The sequence below is a fragment of the Budorcas taxicolor genome, chromosome 1, assembly GCF_023091745.1.
Source record: "Budorcas taxicolor isolate Tak-1 chromosome 1, Takin1.1, whole genome shotgun sequence".
Lineage (NCBI taxonomy): Eukaryota > Metazoa > Chordata > Mammalia > Artiodactyla > Bovidae > Budorcas > Budorcas taxicolor.
The window spans coordinates 16,855,404-16,867,505 of record NC_068910.1 but is presented as its reverse complement, the minus strand read 5'-3'; the positions used below and the strand labels follow the sequence as shown (position 1 = coordinate 16,867,505).

The 12,102-nt window shown below is 40.6% G+C and overlaps 1 protein-coding gene across 1 annotated transcript; it reads right to left on the bottom strand.

Moving 5' to 3' along the window:
- Positions 1-4,946: 4,946 nt before the first annotated feature.
- Positions 4,947-8,843, bottom strand: PDE12 (phosphodiesterase 12). Its single transcript, XM_052642804.1, has 3 exons — positions 7,473-8,843; positions 6,295-6,373; positions 4,947-5,807 (listed from the first exon to the last, which is right to left on the bottom strand). Exons 1-3 carry the CDS (start codon positions 8,784-8,786, stop codon positions 5,365-5,367), a joined length of 1,836 nt encoding a protein of 611 aa, XP_052498764.1. The 5' UTR covers positions 8,787-8,843; the 3' UTR covers positions 4,947-5,364.
- Positions 8,844-12,102: the final 3,259 nt, after the last annotated feature.

Sequence of the window (12,102 nt, the reverse complement as noted above, 5' to 3'; positions counted from 1 at the left end):
CTAGGTTGGTCATAACTTTCCTTTCAAGGAGTAAGTGTCTTTTAATTTCATGGCTGCAGTCACCATCTGCAGTGATTTTGGAGCCCCCCCAAAATAAAGTCTGACACTGTTTCCACTGTTTCCCCATCTATTTGCAATGAAGTGATGGGACCAGATGCCATGATCTTCGTTTTTCTGAATGTTGAGCTTTAAGCCAACTTTTTCACTCCTCTCTCACTTTCATCGAGGCTCTTTAGTTCTTCTTCACTTTCTGCCATAAGGGTGGTGTCATCTGCATATCTGAGGCTATTGATATTTCTCCCAGCAATCTTGATTCCAGCTTGTGCTTCTTTCAGCCCAGAGTTTCTCATGATGTACTCTGCATAGAAGTTAAATAAGCAGGGTGACAATATACAGCCTTGACGTACTCCTTTTCCTATTTGGAACCAGTCTGTTGTTCCATGTCCAGTTCTGTTGCTTCCTGACCCGCATATAGGTTTCTCAAGAGGCAGGTCAGGTGGTCTGGTATTTCCATCTCTTTCAGAATTTTACACAGTTTATTGTGATCCATACAGTCAAAGGCTTTGGCATAGTCAATAAAGCCGAAGTAGATGTTTTTCTGGAACTCTCTGGCTTTCTCCATGATCCAGCAGATGTTGGCAATTGGATCTCTGATACCTCTGCCTTTTCTAAAACCAGCTTGAACATCTGGGAGTTCATGTTCACGTACTACTGAAGCCTGGCTTAGAGAATTTTGAGAAGAGTACAATTGTGCGGTAGTTTGAGCATTCTTTGGCATTGCCTTTCTTTGGGATTGGAATGAAAACTGACTTTTTCCAGTCCTGTGGCCACTGCTGAGTCTTCCAAACTTGCTGGCATATTGAGTGCAGCACTTTCACAGCATCATCTTCCAGGATTTGAAAGAGCTCAACTGGAATTCCATCACCTCTACTAGCTTTGTTCATAGTGATGCTTTCTAAGGCCCACTTGACTTCACATTCCAGGATGTCTGGCTCTAGATGAGTGATCACACCATCGTGATTATCTGGGTTGTGAAGATCTTTTTTGTACAGTTCTTCTGTGTATTCTTGCCACCTCTTCTTAATATCTTCTGCTTCTGTTAGGTCCATACCATTTCTGTCCTTTATCGAGCTTAGACTAAAGTTAAAAATGGTAGAGATACCAATTCACATCCACTTGCATGACTAAAAAGTGAATAGGTTGATGAGAATGTGTGTATTGCTGGGGAATGTAAAAAATGTGGCTGCTCTGGAAATCATTTTGGCATTTTCTCAGAAAGTTTCTAAGTAGAACCGCCATATGGACCAGCAATCTACTTGTAGGAATATAACCAAAAGAACTGAAATAGCTGTTGAAACAAAAATTGTATATAAATGTTTATAAGCCTTATTCACAATAGCCACAACCAAAATGTCCATTTGTACAAACAAAATATGGTGTACCCATACAATGAAATATTATTCCACTATACAAAGGAATGAAATGCTGATGCATACAACATGGATGAACACAGGCTAACTGAAAGAAGCCAGACAAAAAGTCACATAGTGTATGATTCCATCTATATGAACTATCCAGAATAGGGAAGTCCAGTGAGGCAGAAAGCAGAAAAGTATGTGCCAGGGGATGGAGGGTAAGAGTAAATTAATGGGTATGGAATTTCTTATGGGGGTGATGAAAATGTTTTGAAAGTGGTTAACAGATGGTAGCCACACAACATCGTGAATGTACACTATGCAATGGAATTATATACTTTAAAATGGTTAGTCTTACATGAATTTCACCTGTTTAAAAAATGTTTTGGTATCATCTCAGAATGTAGTATTGTTATTCTGAAGTTAGTGCCTAAAAAAATTACCCAAGTTAATAATAGCTCTTAAACCTTCAATGTTAAAGCATGTACTTTCTCATAAAGTGGGACAACAGAATTTGAATATTATCCAAATCAATTAATCCTCTTAATATTGTTTCCCTTTCCAAAATGGAATCTAAATTACATTTCCTTAGTATTACATTGAGCAAAATGTTAAAATTTTCAAATCTTTCAATTTTTTTTCTTTGCCTGGCTTGTGAGATTTTAGTTCCCTGACCAGGGTTAGAACCCAGGCCCTCAAGCAGTGAAAACCCAGAATCCTAACCATTGGACCACCAGCAAATCCCCATGTTTAAACGTGGGGATTTAAATTTTTTATTACATTTGGAAAACTAGTTGGCTCTTATTTTAGAGAAAAGATTTTCCCTATTCAGTTGTTATGTAGGTCTTAACAATAAACTAATAGTGCAATTCTGTCTGTCATTATATATGGGTTTTGGTTTTGCCTCAAACTAGTTTGTAGGGAATTTCTGCCTGCATTTCATAGCTGGAAAATATGAGATCTAAAGCTATCAGTTTCTCCCAGGGAGATTTCCCCACAGTAGCGTTCTTTGGACTTCTCTACCTGAGTTATATTCCTCAGAGATCCACCTTGAGCTGAAACTACATTTTGATGACTCAAAATGTAAAATGAGTAAAATTCTTGAAAATTTGTAACAACTGATTTAGTTTCTAGAATTTAAAGAACATCACATGATAGCCAGAAATGGTTTGTTCGCTAATGAATTATAAACTACAGGTTTTTATGTCTGAGTGGCAACTGTTTAAGAATTCATTTAACAGGAATAATGTATTCTACAGTGTTCTCAAGTATTATAGTTTGTAATCAATAATATAAAATTTCAAAACATTAATTCCTATAGTAAAAACAAGTTCTTGCTAGTACATTGTACTTTGCCAGTTTCATAGTACCATTTGATTCACCAGAATCGCTCGACTTTCCATATTTAATTACATGTACTAAAAAACCCAAATGTAATAGAAAAATTCAATCACAGAGATGGCTTTAAATACTTAAAAATTTCTGAAATAACACTTTATTCTAACCCACATACAAGGACATTTTGGTATGCTATTTATACAGTTTTCGTGAAAGTGAAGTCACTCAGTCGTGTCCAACTCTTTGCGACCCCATGGACTGTAGCCTACCAGGCTTCTCCATCCATGGGATTTTCTAGGCAAGAGTACTGGAGTGCGGTGCCATTTCTTTCTCCAGGGGATCTTCCCCAGCCAGGGATTGAAACCGGGTCTCCCGCATTGTAGGCAGATGCTTTACTGTCTGAGCCACAGTTTTCTTAGTGTTCCCTAACTTTGGGCTTCCCAGGTGGCACAGTGGTAAAGAATCCACCTGCCAATGAAGGAGATGCAGGTTTGATCCCTGGGCCAGAAAAACACCCTGGAAAAGGAAATGGCAATCCAATCCAGTATTTGTGCCTGGAAAATTCCATGGACAGAGGAGCCTGGTGGGCTACCGTCCATGGGGGTCAGAGTGGGACACGACAATGGCAGCACAACTTGGGACTAACTGTATGAACGTGGTTGTAGGCTAGAGGTTTGACCAGAGTATGTGGCACTTCCAAATACTACTCTATATTCTAATATTCTGAAATGCCCGTGTGATCATTGTCTAGTCAGCAAACACCAAATCTGAAGGATCAGGATGTGGATGTTTAACAAGTACGTAGAATTTTTGTGACCAGAGTTCAATATAGCTAGCTGTAGTGTTATTAATAATACAGGACTTGTATGTTTTTCTCATGGGCATGAGGACGTCACATTACACTTTCTGTTTCTCAGCTTGTTGTTTTCTCAGCTTACTGTCAAAGTCTGTCACTATGTTTGTTTGAAACGAAATCAAAACCAAATTTAAAACAGAAAAAAAAAATTGCAAAAGAATCAGATTCTGGCTTCAATATAGTTTGTGTCTGTAAACTGATGTTAAAATGCTTTTAAAATGCTATTTAGGAAGGCACAATTTGGTAGCTTCAATTTTTCATTTATAGCTTTTTCTAAACAAGATCCCAAAAAACTGCCACCTTAATTTTTTGCTTCAAGTACTTTTAAGCACTTCAAGGTTCAATATGAAGTGCAGGTAAAACCCTCTCATTTTCAAAATTACTAAGAGTAAACAATACACTGGATAGTGAGCAGAATATGAAAATGCAGGCTACTTCATCAAAAGAGGAAAGTTCTTACCAGGCTTAGAGATTAAAGAAGATGGAACAAAGGGCTTCATGACTGGAAACTCAGAGCTCTGGTTTAAGTGAGCTCTAGTTATCTAAGCTAGAAGTTAAATGCAGAAATACAAGATGACATTATGGTTATCCTGAACATGAGGCTGCAGCTAAAGCATTACAGATAAAGTATGGTGATAACTGAGTTAGAAAAGTTTAGTTACTAATCAGCTAGACTCTAATGAGTAAAACTATAATTTGTAATTTTCAAGAATTTGGCTTCATATTAAAAAAAATTTTACAGTATATAAATTATATATACAATGTTTTCCTGTAAGTCAAGCTATAATATAATATTCAAGTCTATATGTTTATTTCAGAGATGCTCAAAAACCCCATTATTACTCTCCCTTTCTCCTATTTAGAAAAACCAACAATTTCAAAAATACTTGCAGCACAGAAATACTCTGTGGTTCATCCACTATTTCAAGCCCATATCAGTAGGCAGTTTTTCAAAAGTAATGCATTGTGCTATTCTCCTAATACCTAATACGATAGGGTCAAATAACCTGTTGATTTATCAACATTTTCCATGGGCAAGAGTGTTACGGACAATAAGATCAAGTTGACAATGTTACTGTTCACTTTGAATACTAAATTGTGCTTATATCCTAAAAGTTAAGATAAGCTGCAGTAAGGATGGGACCATAAGTATGTCCATTTATGCCATACACTAAAAATTAAATCCTAAAAATAAGACAGTGAAAATACCTTATGTTAATTGAAAAATAAAAGATGAAAACCAATAGGAATTGGTAATGGTGTACCTTTCTGTTAAAGCTCTGAAGTTGTATGAAATTGCCATCCAAACTGAGGTAGAGACAGGCCCTAATGTTATTCCTTCCTTGTGTTAGAACTTAAGTCCTCTCACTTCCAACTTGTGTGTGCTCTCCCCCTAATTATATATACATCATTTAATCTGAAGTGTGTTATGATAGAAAAATTACAAGATCATTCAGGTTTTTTTTTTTCTTTACAAAATTCTTAATTAGCAAAAAAAAGTACTTATAAAATGTACACAGTGTTCTTCCTGCCAGCCATAAATATTTTTGTTTTTCCTCCAAGTGTAGGAAAAAAGGGTAGAGAAACTGTATTATGCAAACATTATGACAGTCATGTAATGAAGACACTAGAGCATAACTAACAGATAAGAATATTTTACCTTAGTGTCTAATTTTCCTCTTTGAAAGTTATGCATAAACTCTGATTCATATTAAATCTCCTACTAAAGCAAATTTAAATTCTATTAGACACAATCTATTTCCATTTTAAATCACATACAAGTGCTATGTGATCAGAGGGATGGGAAACACTAGGTAAGGCTTGGTGGGTAGTAACTTCTTCGTGACTAGGTAATGGAATCACCTGTTCAACCTCTAAAGCATTTAAGTCAATGAAAATATAATCCAGACAGCCATGAAAGCCACCAACGTAATTTGTGTAAGCAGGTTCACCACAAGCACTTTTCAGTTTGAAGAAATGGCTAAGAGACATGTTGCATCGTTCCTCTTCCCCATTGGAAGTCCAGTCTTCATGATCCTCTGCAATGCTGCCGTTGATGACAAAGTGATACATTCCTGTTGATGGGGTACTATTAAAGTCCCCACAAAATATAACTGGTATGCCAGGATACAGATCACAAGAGACATGCCTAATGTGAGTCAAGGCTACTGCCATTTGAATGAGACGAATGTACCCACCTAGGAACATAAAAAACACTAATGTTAACCTGTCCTTAAAAAACAAACCCACAAATTATAGTATCTGGGTAACATTCAGGACATTTATTCGTATGTATGAGGAGGAACTGTAGGAAGGTGGTTAAATGTAAATGTAAAATTTCAAGTTTCAAGATTAATGATATTGGGTAATTAATACACAACATGATGGCTACAGTTAATACTGTTGTATGGTATATTTGAAAGCTACTAAGGGAGTAAATCCCAGAAGTTCTCATCACAAGGAAAAAAAACTTTTTTGGGGTGTTTATATGAGATTATGGATGTTAACTTATTGTGATAATCATTTTGCAATACATATATAAGTCATTATGCCATATACCTTAAATTGTACAGTACTGTGTTATAAACTGTATTTTGACAAAGAAAAAATGTATTTGTGTAAAACAGCTTTTACCAACTTTAAGTTACCATGTTCAAGCCACTTGTGAAAATCAACAAAACCTACCTTTGGGGTGCCAGTAGAGATGGGTATTCGCAACACATATCTTTTTAGAAGAGTCCTTTGTAGACTGAAGAACAGAAACCTAAGATAAACAGAAAATGCTGACTTCAGTTTCTATTTCCTGCTCCGAAAGAAAAAAATTTTTTTTCATCTAAGACTATATGATGAACTGACATTTTATTCCAAAACCTTCCCTGCTGATGAAGTATGATAGAAATTATGAAACTTAACTTTAAAATTTTGGAATATACATGAATGGGATTCAGCATAGTATTTTAATAACAACTCAACATATAGAGGTAGCATGAATACAGTTCAGATGGTAACACTAAGGTTGGAGATGGTGTTTTTAAGTGGTAAGTGTAGGCACAGGAGTCAGGCAGAAGTATCTTTGAATACCCACTGTACCATTTATAGCAGTGTGACCTGGAGAGTGACATTTCTTTTTCCTAAACCAGCTTCATCATGAGTGAAAAAGAAGCAATATCATCCACTTCAAAGAGAAAATTTAATTGTGTGAATTCAATTAAATGAGCTTACTCAGAGATGCATGATACACAGTAGGTGCTCAAAAAAAAATTGAAGCTACTCTTCTTAATATGAACAAATCCAGTTACCTAAAGAATGGACAGAGTTTCAGAGTAACATCTATAAAACGGGAATAGCAGGATTACTATGAGCCAAAATTAAAAGCTAATATTTATGGCATCACGGACTCGATGGACGTGAGTCTGAGTGAACTCCGGGAGATGGTGATGGACAGGGAGGCCTGGAGTGCTGCGATTCATGAGGTCGCAAACAGTCGGACACGACTGAGCGACTGAACTGAACTGATGGAGCACTTCGTAAAACATGCTGGAGACTTAAATTTGAAGTTCTTCAAAATGTGTCACCAGTGTTTGGTAAGTAATAAGAAAATATTAGCTACTAAATTTTCTTATTTAGCTAAATACACGAAATCGTAAGCACGTCTTTTTTCAAGGTAACCTGAAGCGTGCAGGGCGCATTTCAGGTACTCAGTATTTGCTCAATGAATGAATGAAGGCTAAATGACGTGCTTAAGATTCAAGAGCAAACACTTTTCAGTAGAGTCTGGTCTAGTTTCATCTCTACATAAGCACCCCCACTCCTGGCACCCCTTCCAGAACGAGTATGTACAGAGACTGGCGAAGTCACTTTACCTGAACGACAGAAGATCTCTGGAGCACCCTTTCTTGCGCTGGTGGATACAAAGCTAGTTTCTCCAGCAGTTCTTTGTGAAGTGGGTCGGACTGCAGGGCTTCATGGAAAGCAATGTCATGCTGGCTAAGGAGGCTGAACTTGGACTTTCGGTAGAAAGTGGCCAGGCCTTCATGCTGCTTGATTCGAAACACGCCCTCCAGCCCAAAGGCCTCGAGGGCCGGCACCAAGCTGTCTGTAAACACGCAGCGGTCAACTTCCTGCAAACAGATGAGGTCGGCATTGTAGCCCGTGAGCTCCTTTTGGATAAGGTTCTGACGGTAGTCGAGTTCCAAAGCGTAAGGGGCACAGTATGGGTACAGGACCGTCCGCGAGAACTCAGTCTGGGCGTATGTGTCAGCCAGAATGTTGTAGGAGACTGTGCGGATGAGAGCGTCGTCCGTCACCTTCTTTGTGTAGAGATGCCGGTGGTCAAAGGTGCAGGTGCCGGGCCCCGCCTCCACTGGACACACACTTTCCAACTCCCGGCTTGGCCCGAAGCGCTGCCCATTGCCCGGAGTGCAATGAAGCTTGAGCCGTAGCCCGATGTCGGCATTTGACGGGGTGTAGACGCGCTCGTCTACACCCGTCTCGGTCCAACCAGGAGAGGGCGAAGAGGGAGACGATGACGAGGGGCCTCCGCCCTCAGGCTCCGCCGCTCTGGGTTTGGTTTCCTTGTACCAGCGGAAGAGTGAACCGGTGGGATCCCCAAATTCGACGCCGAGCTTGGGGCATACCGGGAAGCCGGCCATGATGTAGCGCGGCAACTGTAGTTCGGTGAAGGTGGGTGGGTTACGCTCCACCTTGTACTTGACATCACCAATCTGCAACACCGCACCGTCCTGCCAGGCGTCCACATTGAGCACGTCTTCAGCTACTGCCTCCTCCCGGTAGTACAGCTTCACCACGGGCTCGCAGGCTGCAGCCGGCTCAGGCTCAGGCCCAGGCCCAGCACAGGCCACGCCACTGCTTGCGTTTGGCCGGTTCTTCCTGCTCTTCTTGGCGGCGGCTACTTTAGCGTGGCCTTTAAGGGCATTGGTAGCAATCCGGCTGAGAGCCCGACCCAGTGGCTCGCTCTGGTCGCGCTGCATGTTCTTGTGGCTGCCGTCGGCCAGCGCGAATGACAGGCTTAGCTTAGGCTCGGAAGGCACACAGCGCACCACAGCGCGCTCCATCGCGCCCACCGAGGTCTCAGACGCCGCCTCGGTCCGACTGCGCCGCTCCACCGCCGTGCGGACCCCACGAAGCGCGGCGCGGACACCTGGGAGCTTCCACATGAACCTGGTGGCCCAGCGGCTGGCAAGACCTGGGGCTGAGCAACCGCCAAGTGTCAAGTAGAGACAGAGAAATCGCAGCCGCCGGTTCCGGGATCCATTCAGTCCCTCAACTTCCGGCCGGCGAAGAGAAAGTGCACTGAGCTCCCGCCACGCACTTTCGCCAGGGCAGCTCACCTACTTCTTTTCTCCATAGCTAGGCTTTTTTCGAATCCATCTGGCTTAATTTTATCTCTAACTAGAGTCATAAGGCTGGAAAAAGAGAAGAAAATATAGAGGTCCCAGAAGGAAATATTAGACTCCACGATTTTAACGAAAGTGCAGTTGGCGGGCAGAAGAGAAAGCGCGCTCAAACCGGAAGTGGTGGGGGTGAGGTCACGGGTTTCGCTTCCCCGACGGAGATAGGCGTGGTCCCTGGGTTTTAACCGCTTGCCTTCTGGTGCTGCCTTGTGCTAGGGCGTAGGGAACTCTACGCAGATTGCCAACTTGTATTCAGGTGTGGAAAGTGTTGCTTACTTCTCAGCAGCATTCCCAACGTTGCTCACTTTCTTCTGAGGTGTGGTGGGCTCATCTCTGGCCAAGCCAGCGCCGACGCGCGAAGCAGAGATTTTGTGGTAGTAACTACGAACGATATATCGTGAAGTCGCTCAGTGGTGTCCGACTCTTTGTGACCCCATGGACTGTAGCCCACCAGGCTCCTCCATCCATGGAATTTTCTAGGCAAGAGTACTGGAGTGGGTTGCCATTTCCTTATAATAGCTCCCAATTAGGGAGCAGTGACTGTGCCGAAAACATACAAATATGAGGTCCAAAGAGATTAAGTTAACTGCACACAAGGCCAAACAGACGTTGCTGAATGAATGACAGGAGACAGACTAGCCAGTGAGTAAAAGGAAATGAGAATGCAGTTTCTTTGAAAACCACATGAAAAAATTATTTCAAGGGACAAATTTTGTGTTAAATATAATGAAGTGATTAACTGAAGGAAAAAAAAACAACTCTTGAAGATTCAAAGAAATTAAGAATTCTCTTGTCATGGCAAAGGATTTGTTTGCATCTACTTTCCCGTCTCCTACAACTAGAATGTTTATTGAGTGTCTAATAATAAGCCATACTCTTTCCCCCTGGCTTACAGTGAGGAAAACAAGCCTTTTTTCTAAAAGAAGGATGAATTTTGCAATCGTTTGAAATTTATATTCTTGTCCTCCCCTTTCCCAAGGCAGCAAGCATTTGCCGAGGTGACTGGATACCTGATGGTATGTAATGTGGGGCTACACTGAAGGGATAAAAATCATTACATTGTATCAGCTGACTGCCTGAAGAAAGTCTCAGTACTCCAGTTCTTAGCACCTGTAAGGGCCGGACCCCAGGGCCATGACGAGCTGCCCCTCCTCTCTCCTGAGGCGAGAAGGTCCCTAACGGAAGGGTCCTCCCAGATCCCGGGGACCAACGACAGCATACTTCGCTGGCTAAAGCCACCCCACCCCAGCCACGTAGAAGGACCTGTCAGCCCGAGACGCCTCGGCCTGACGACCTATCCGAACCCCAGTCCATCTAGCCTGACCATCCCTCGCAACAAAAGTGTAAAAGCCACCCCCAACGCGGTCCTGGTGCGGACTTCCTCGACCTGCCTCGCTGGGGTCCAGGAACCCCGCCTGGGAGCGCTTCCCCATTAAAAAGCCCGTTAGACACTCTTCTCGGTGTCCTGGTCGTCTTTACCTAACAGCACCCACATTAGCACAAATAAACTTTGAACTGGCATTTTTGTTCATGCAACCTTGCAGAACTCAGTCAATCTTAAAGAGAGACATTTAAAGAATATCAAGTCTATTTAAAGAAAGATAAGAGCCCTGTTAGAAAATGTGGGAATTCCCCAGCAGTCCAGTGGTTAGGAGTCCACGCTTTAACTGTTGGAAGTGAAAGTCAAGTCTCAGTCATGTCCGACCTTTTGCGACCCCATGGACTGTAGCCTACCAGGCTCCTCCGTCCATGGGATTTTCCAGGCAAGAATACTGGAATCGGTTGCCATTTCCTTCTCCAGGAGATCTTCCCAACCCAGGGATTGAAACCAAATTGTAGGCAGACGCTTTACCGTCTGAGCCACCAGGGAAGTCCTTAACTGCTGAGGGCCTGAGTTCAATCCCTGGTGGGGTAACTAAGGTCTTGCAAGCTGTGAGGTGTGCCAAAAACAACAAAAATAACCCCGAAACAAAAACCCTATTAGAAAATGTGACTTTCTTTAGGGTAATCTGATGTACTTTAACTCTGTAGCATAGTCTTAAATCCCAGTTTGAGACAGATACTTTAAAGTGTCATACTTTCAGAGTTTTTTTTGGTTTTTGAGTTAAAAAACAATTTTTTTTCCATAGAGTAAAACCATATCCGCAGTGAAAAATGATAATATTCCCACTCTGATTCCTATACATATGCAAACATTTATGAATTTATACCCTTTCCCCCACGTTTTTTACACAAAAGGAATGTAGTATACCCATCATTCAGTATCTTTGCTTTTCATTATCTGCTGTTATTTCTTTCAAGAGAAAGTTTCTGCAAGTTTCCTGTAAGTGTCTCAAATTCACATAGAAAGTTTAATTTGAACTCAAAAGACTTGAAAATAATAAGTGGTGTATTTGAAGCTAAATTTTTATGAGGCTAAATGGTAGCATAGTAATAATTACATAATTGAAATTTGAGATTGGATGACTGAACCAATACTTTGTTTTCCCTGATACCAAAAGAAGTGTAAAAAATAACATTTTATTCATACATTCTCAATTCATACCAAGAAACACAAGCTAACTTCTACTAATCAAAAGCTATGGTTGATGGAATTATTTTTGTTACTTATAAATATATCTGCAGAGATTAGCATGTGAAGACAGTTTCTTGTAATTACCTTCAGTTAATAAATTGGCATAGATCATTAATATACTTCTATTTTTTATAAACTTAAGGTCAACATGAAACTGTAGTTTTGAGTGATAGCACTCAGAAATTTTGAGTAGTACTTGGTGATAATCACTACAGGGTAATCTATTCTTATATATTCAAATTTTAATAATTTCTATTTGCTTTCTAACATCAATTTCTATTTGTTTCTTTTAAAATTTTTTTGAGTTTTATTGAGATATAATTGATATATAAGATGGTATTAGTCCAAGATGTACACCATAATGATTTGGCATATGTATATATTGCTGAATGATTACCACAGTAAGTTTAATTAACACTCATTACCTCAGTGGTTACAATTTTTTTCTTGTAATGAGAACTTTTAAGGTCTATTCTTTTATAATTTTCACATATAGTGTAGTCA

What these genes read in the sequence shown, in the direction of transcription:
- PDE12 (XM_052642804.1), bottom strand. Translation starts at nt 8,786, where the DNA reads ATGTGGAAGCTCCCAGGTGTCCGCGCCGCGCTTCGTGGGGTCCGCACG. An exon ending in AGAGATCTTCTGTCGTTCAG is followed by an intron (nt 6,374 to 7,472) that starts GTAAAGTGACTT and finishes TGTTTATCTTAG; the next exon opens with GTTTCTGTTCTTCAGTCTAC. An exon ending in TCTCTACTGGCACCCCAAAG is followed by an intron (nt 5,808 to 6,294) that starts GTAGGTTTTGTT and finishes TTATGTTCCTAG; the next exon opens with GTGGGTACATTCGTCTCATT.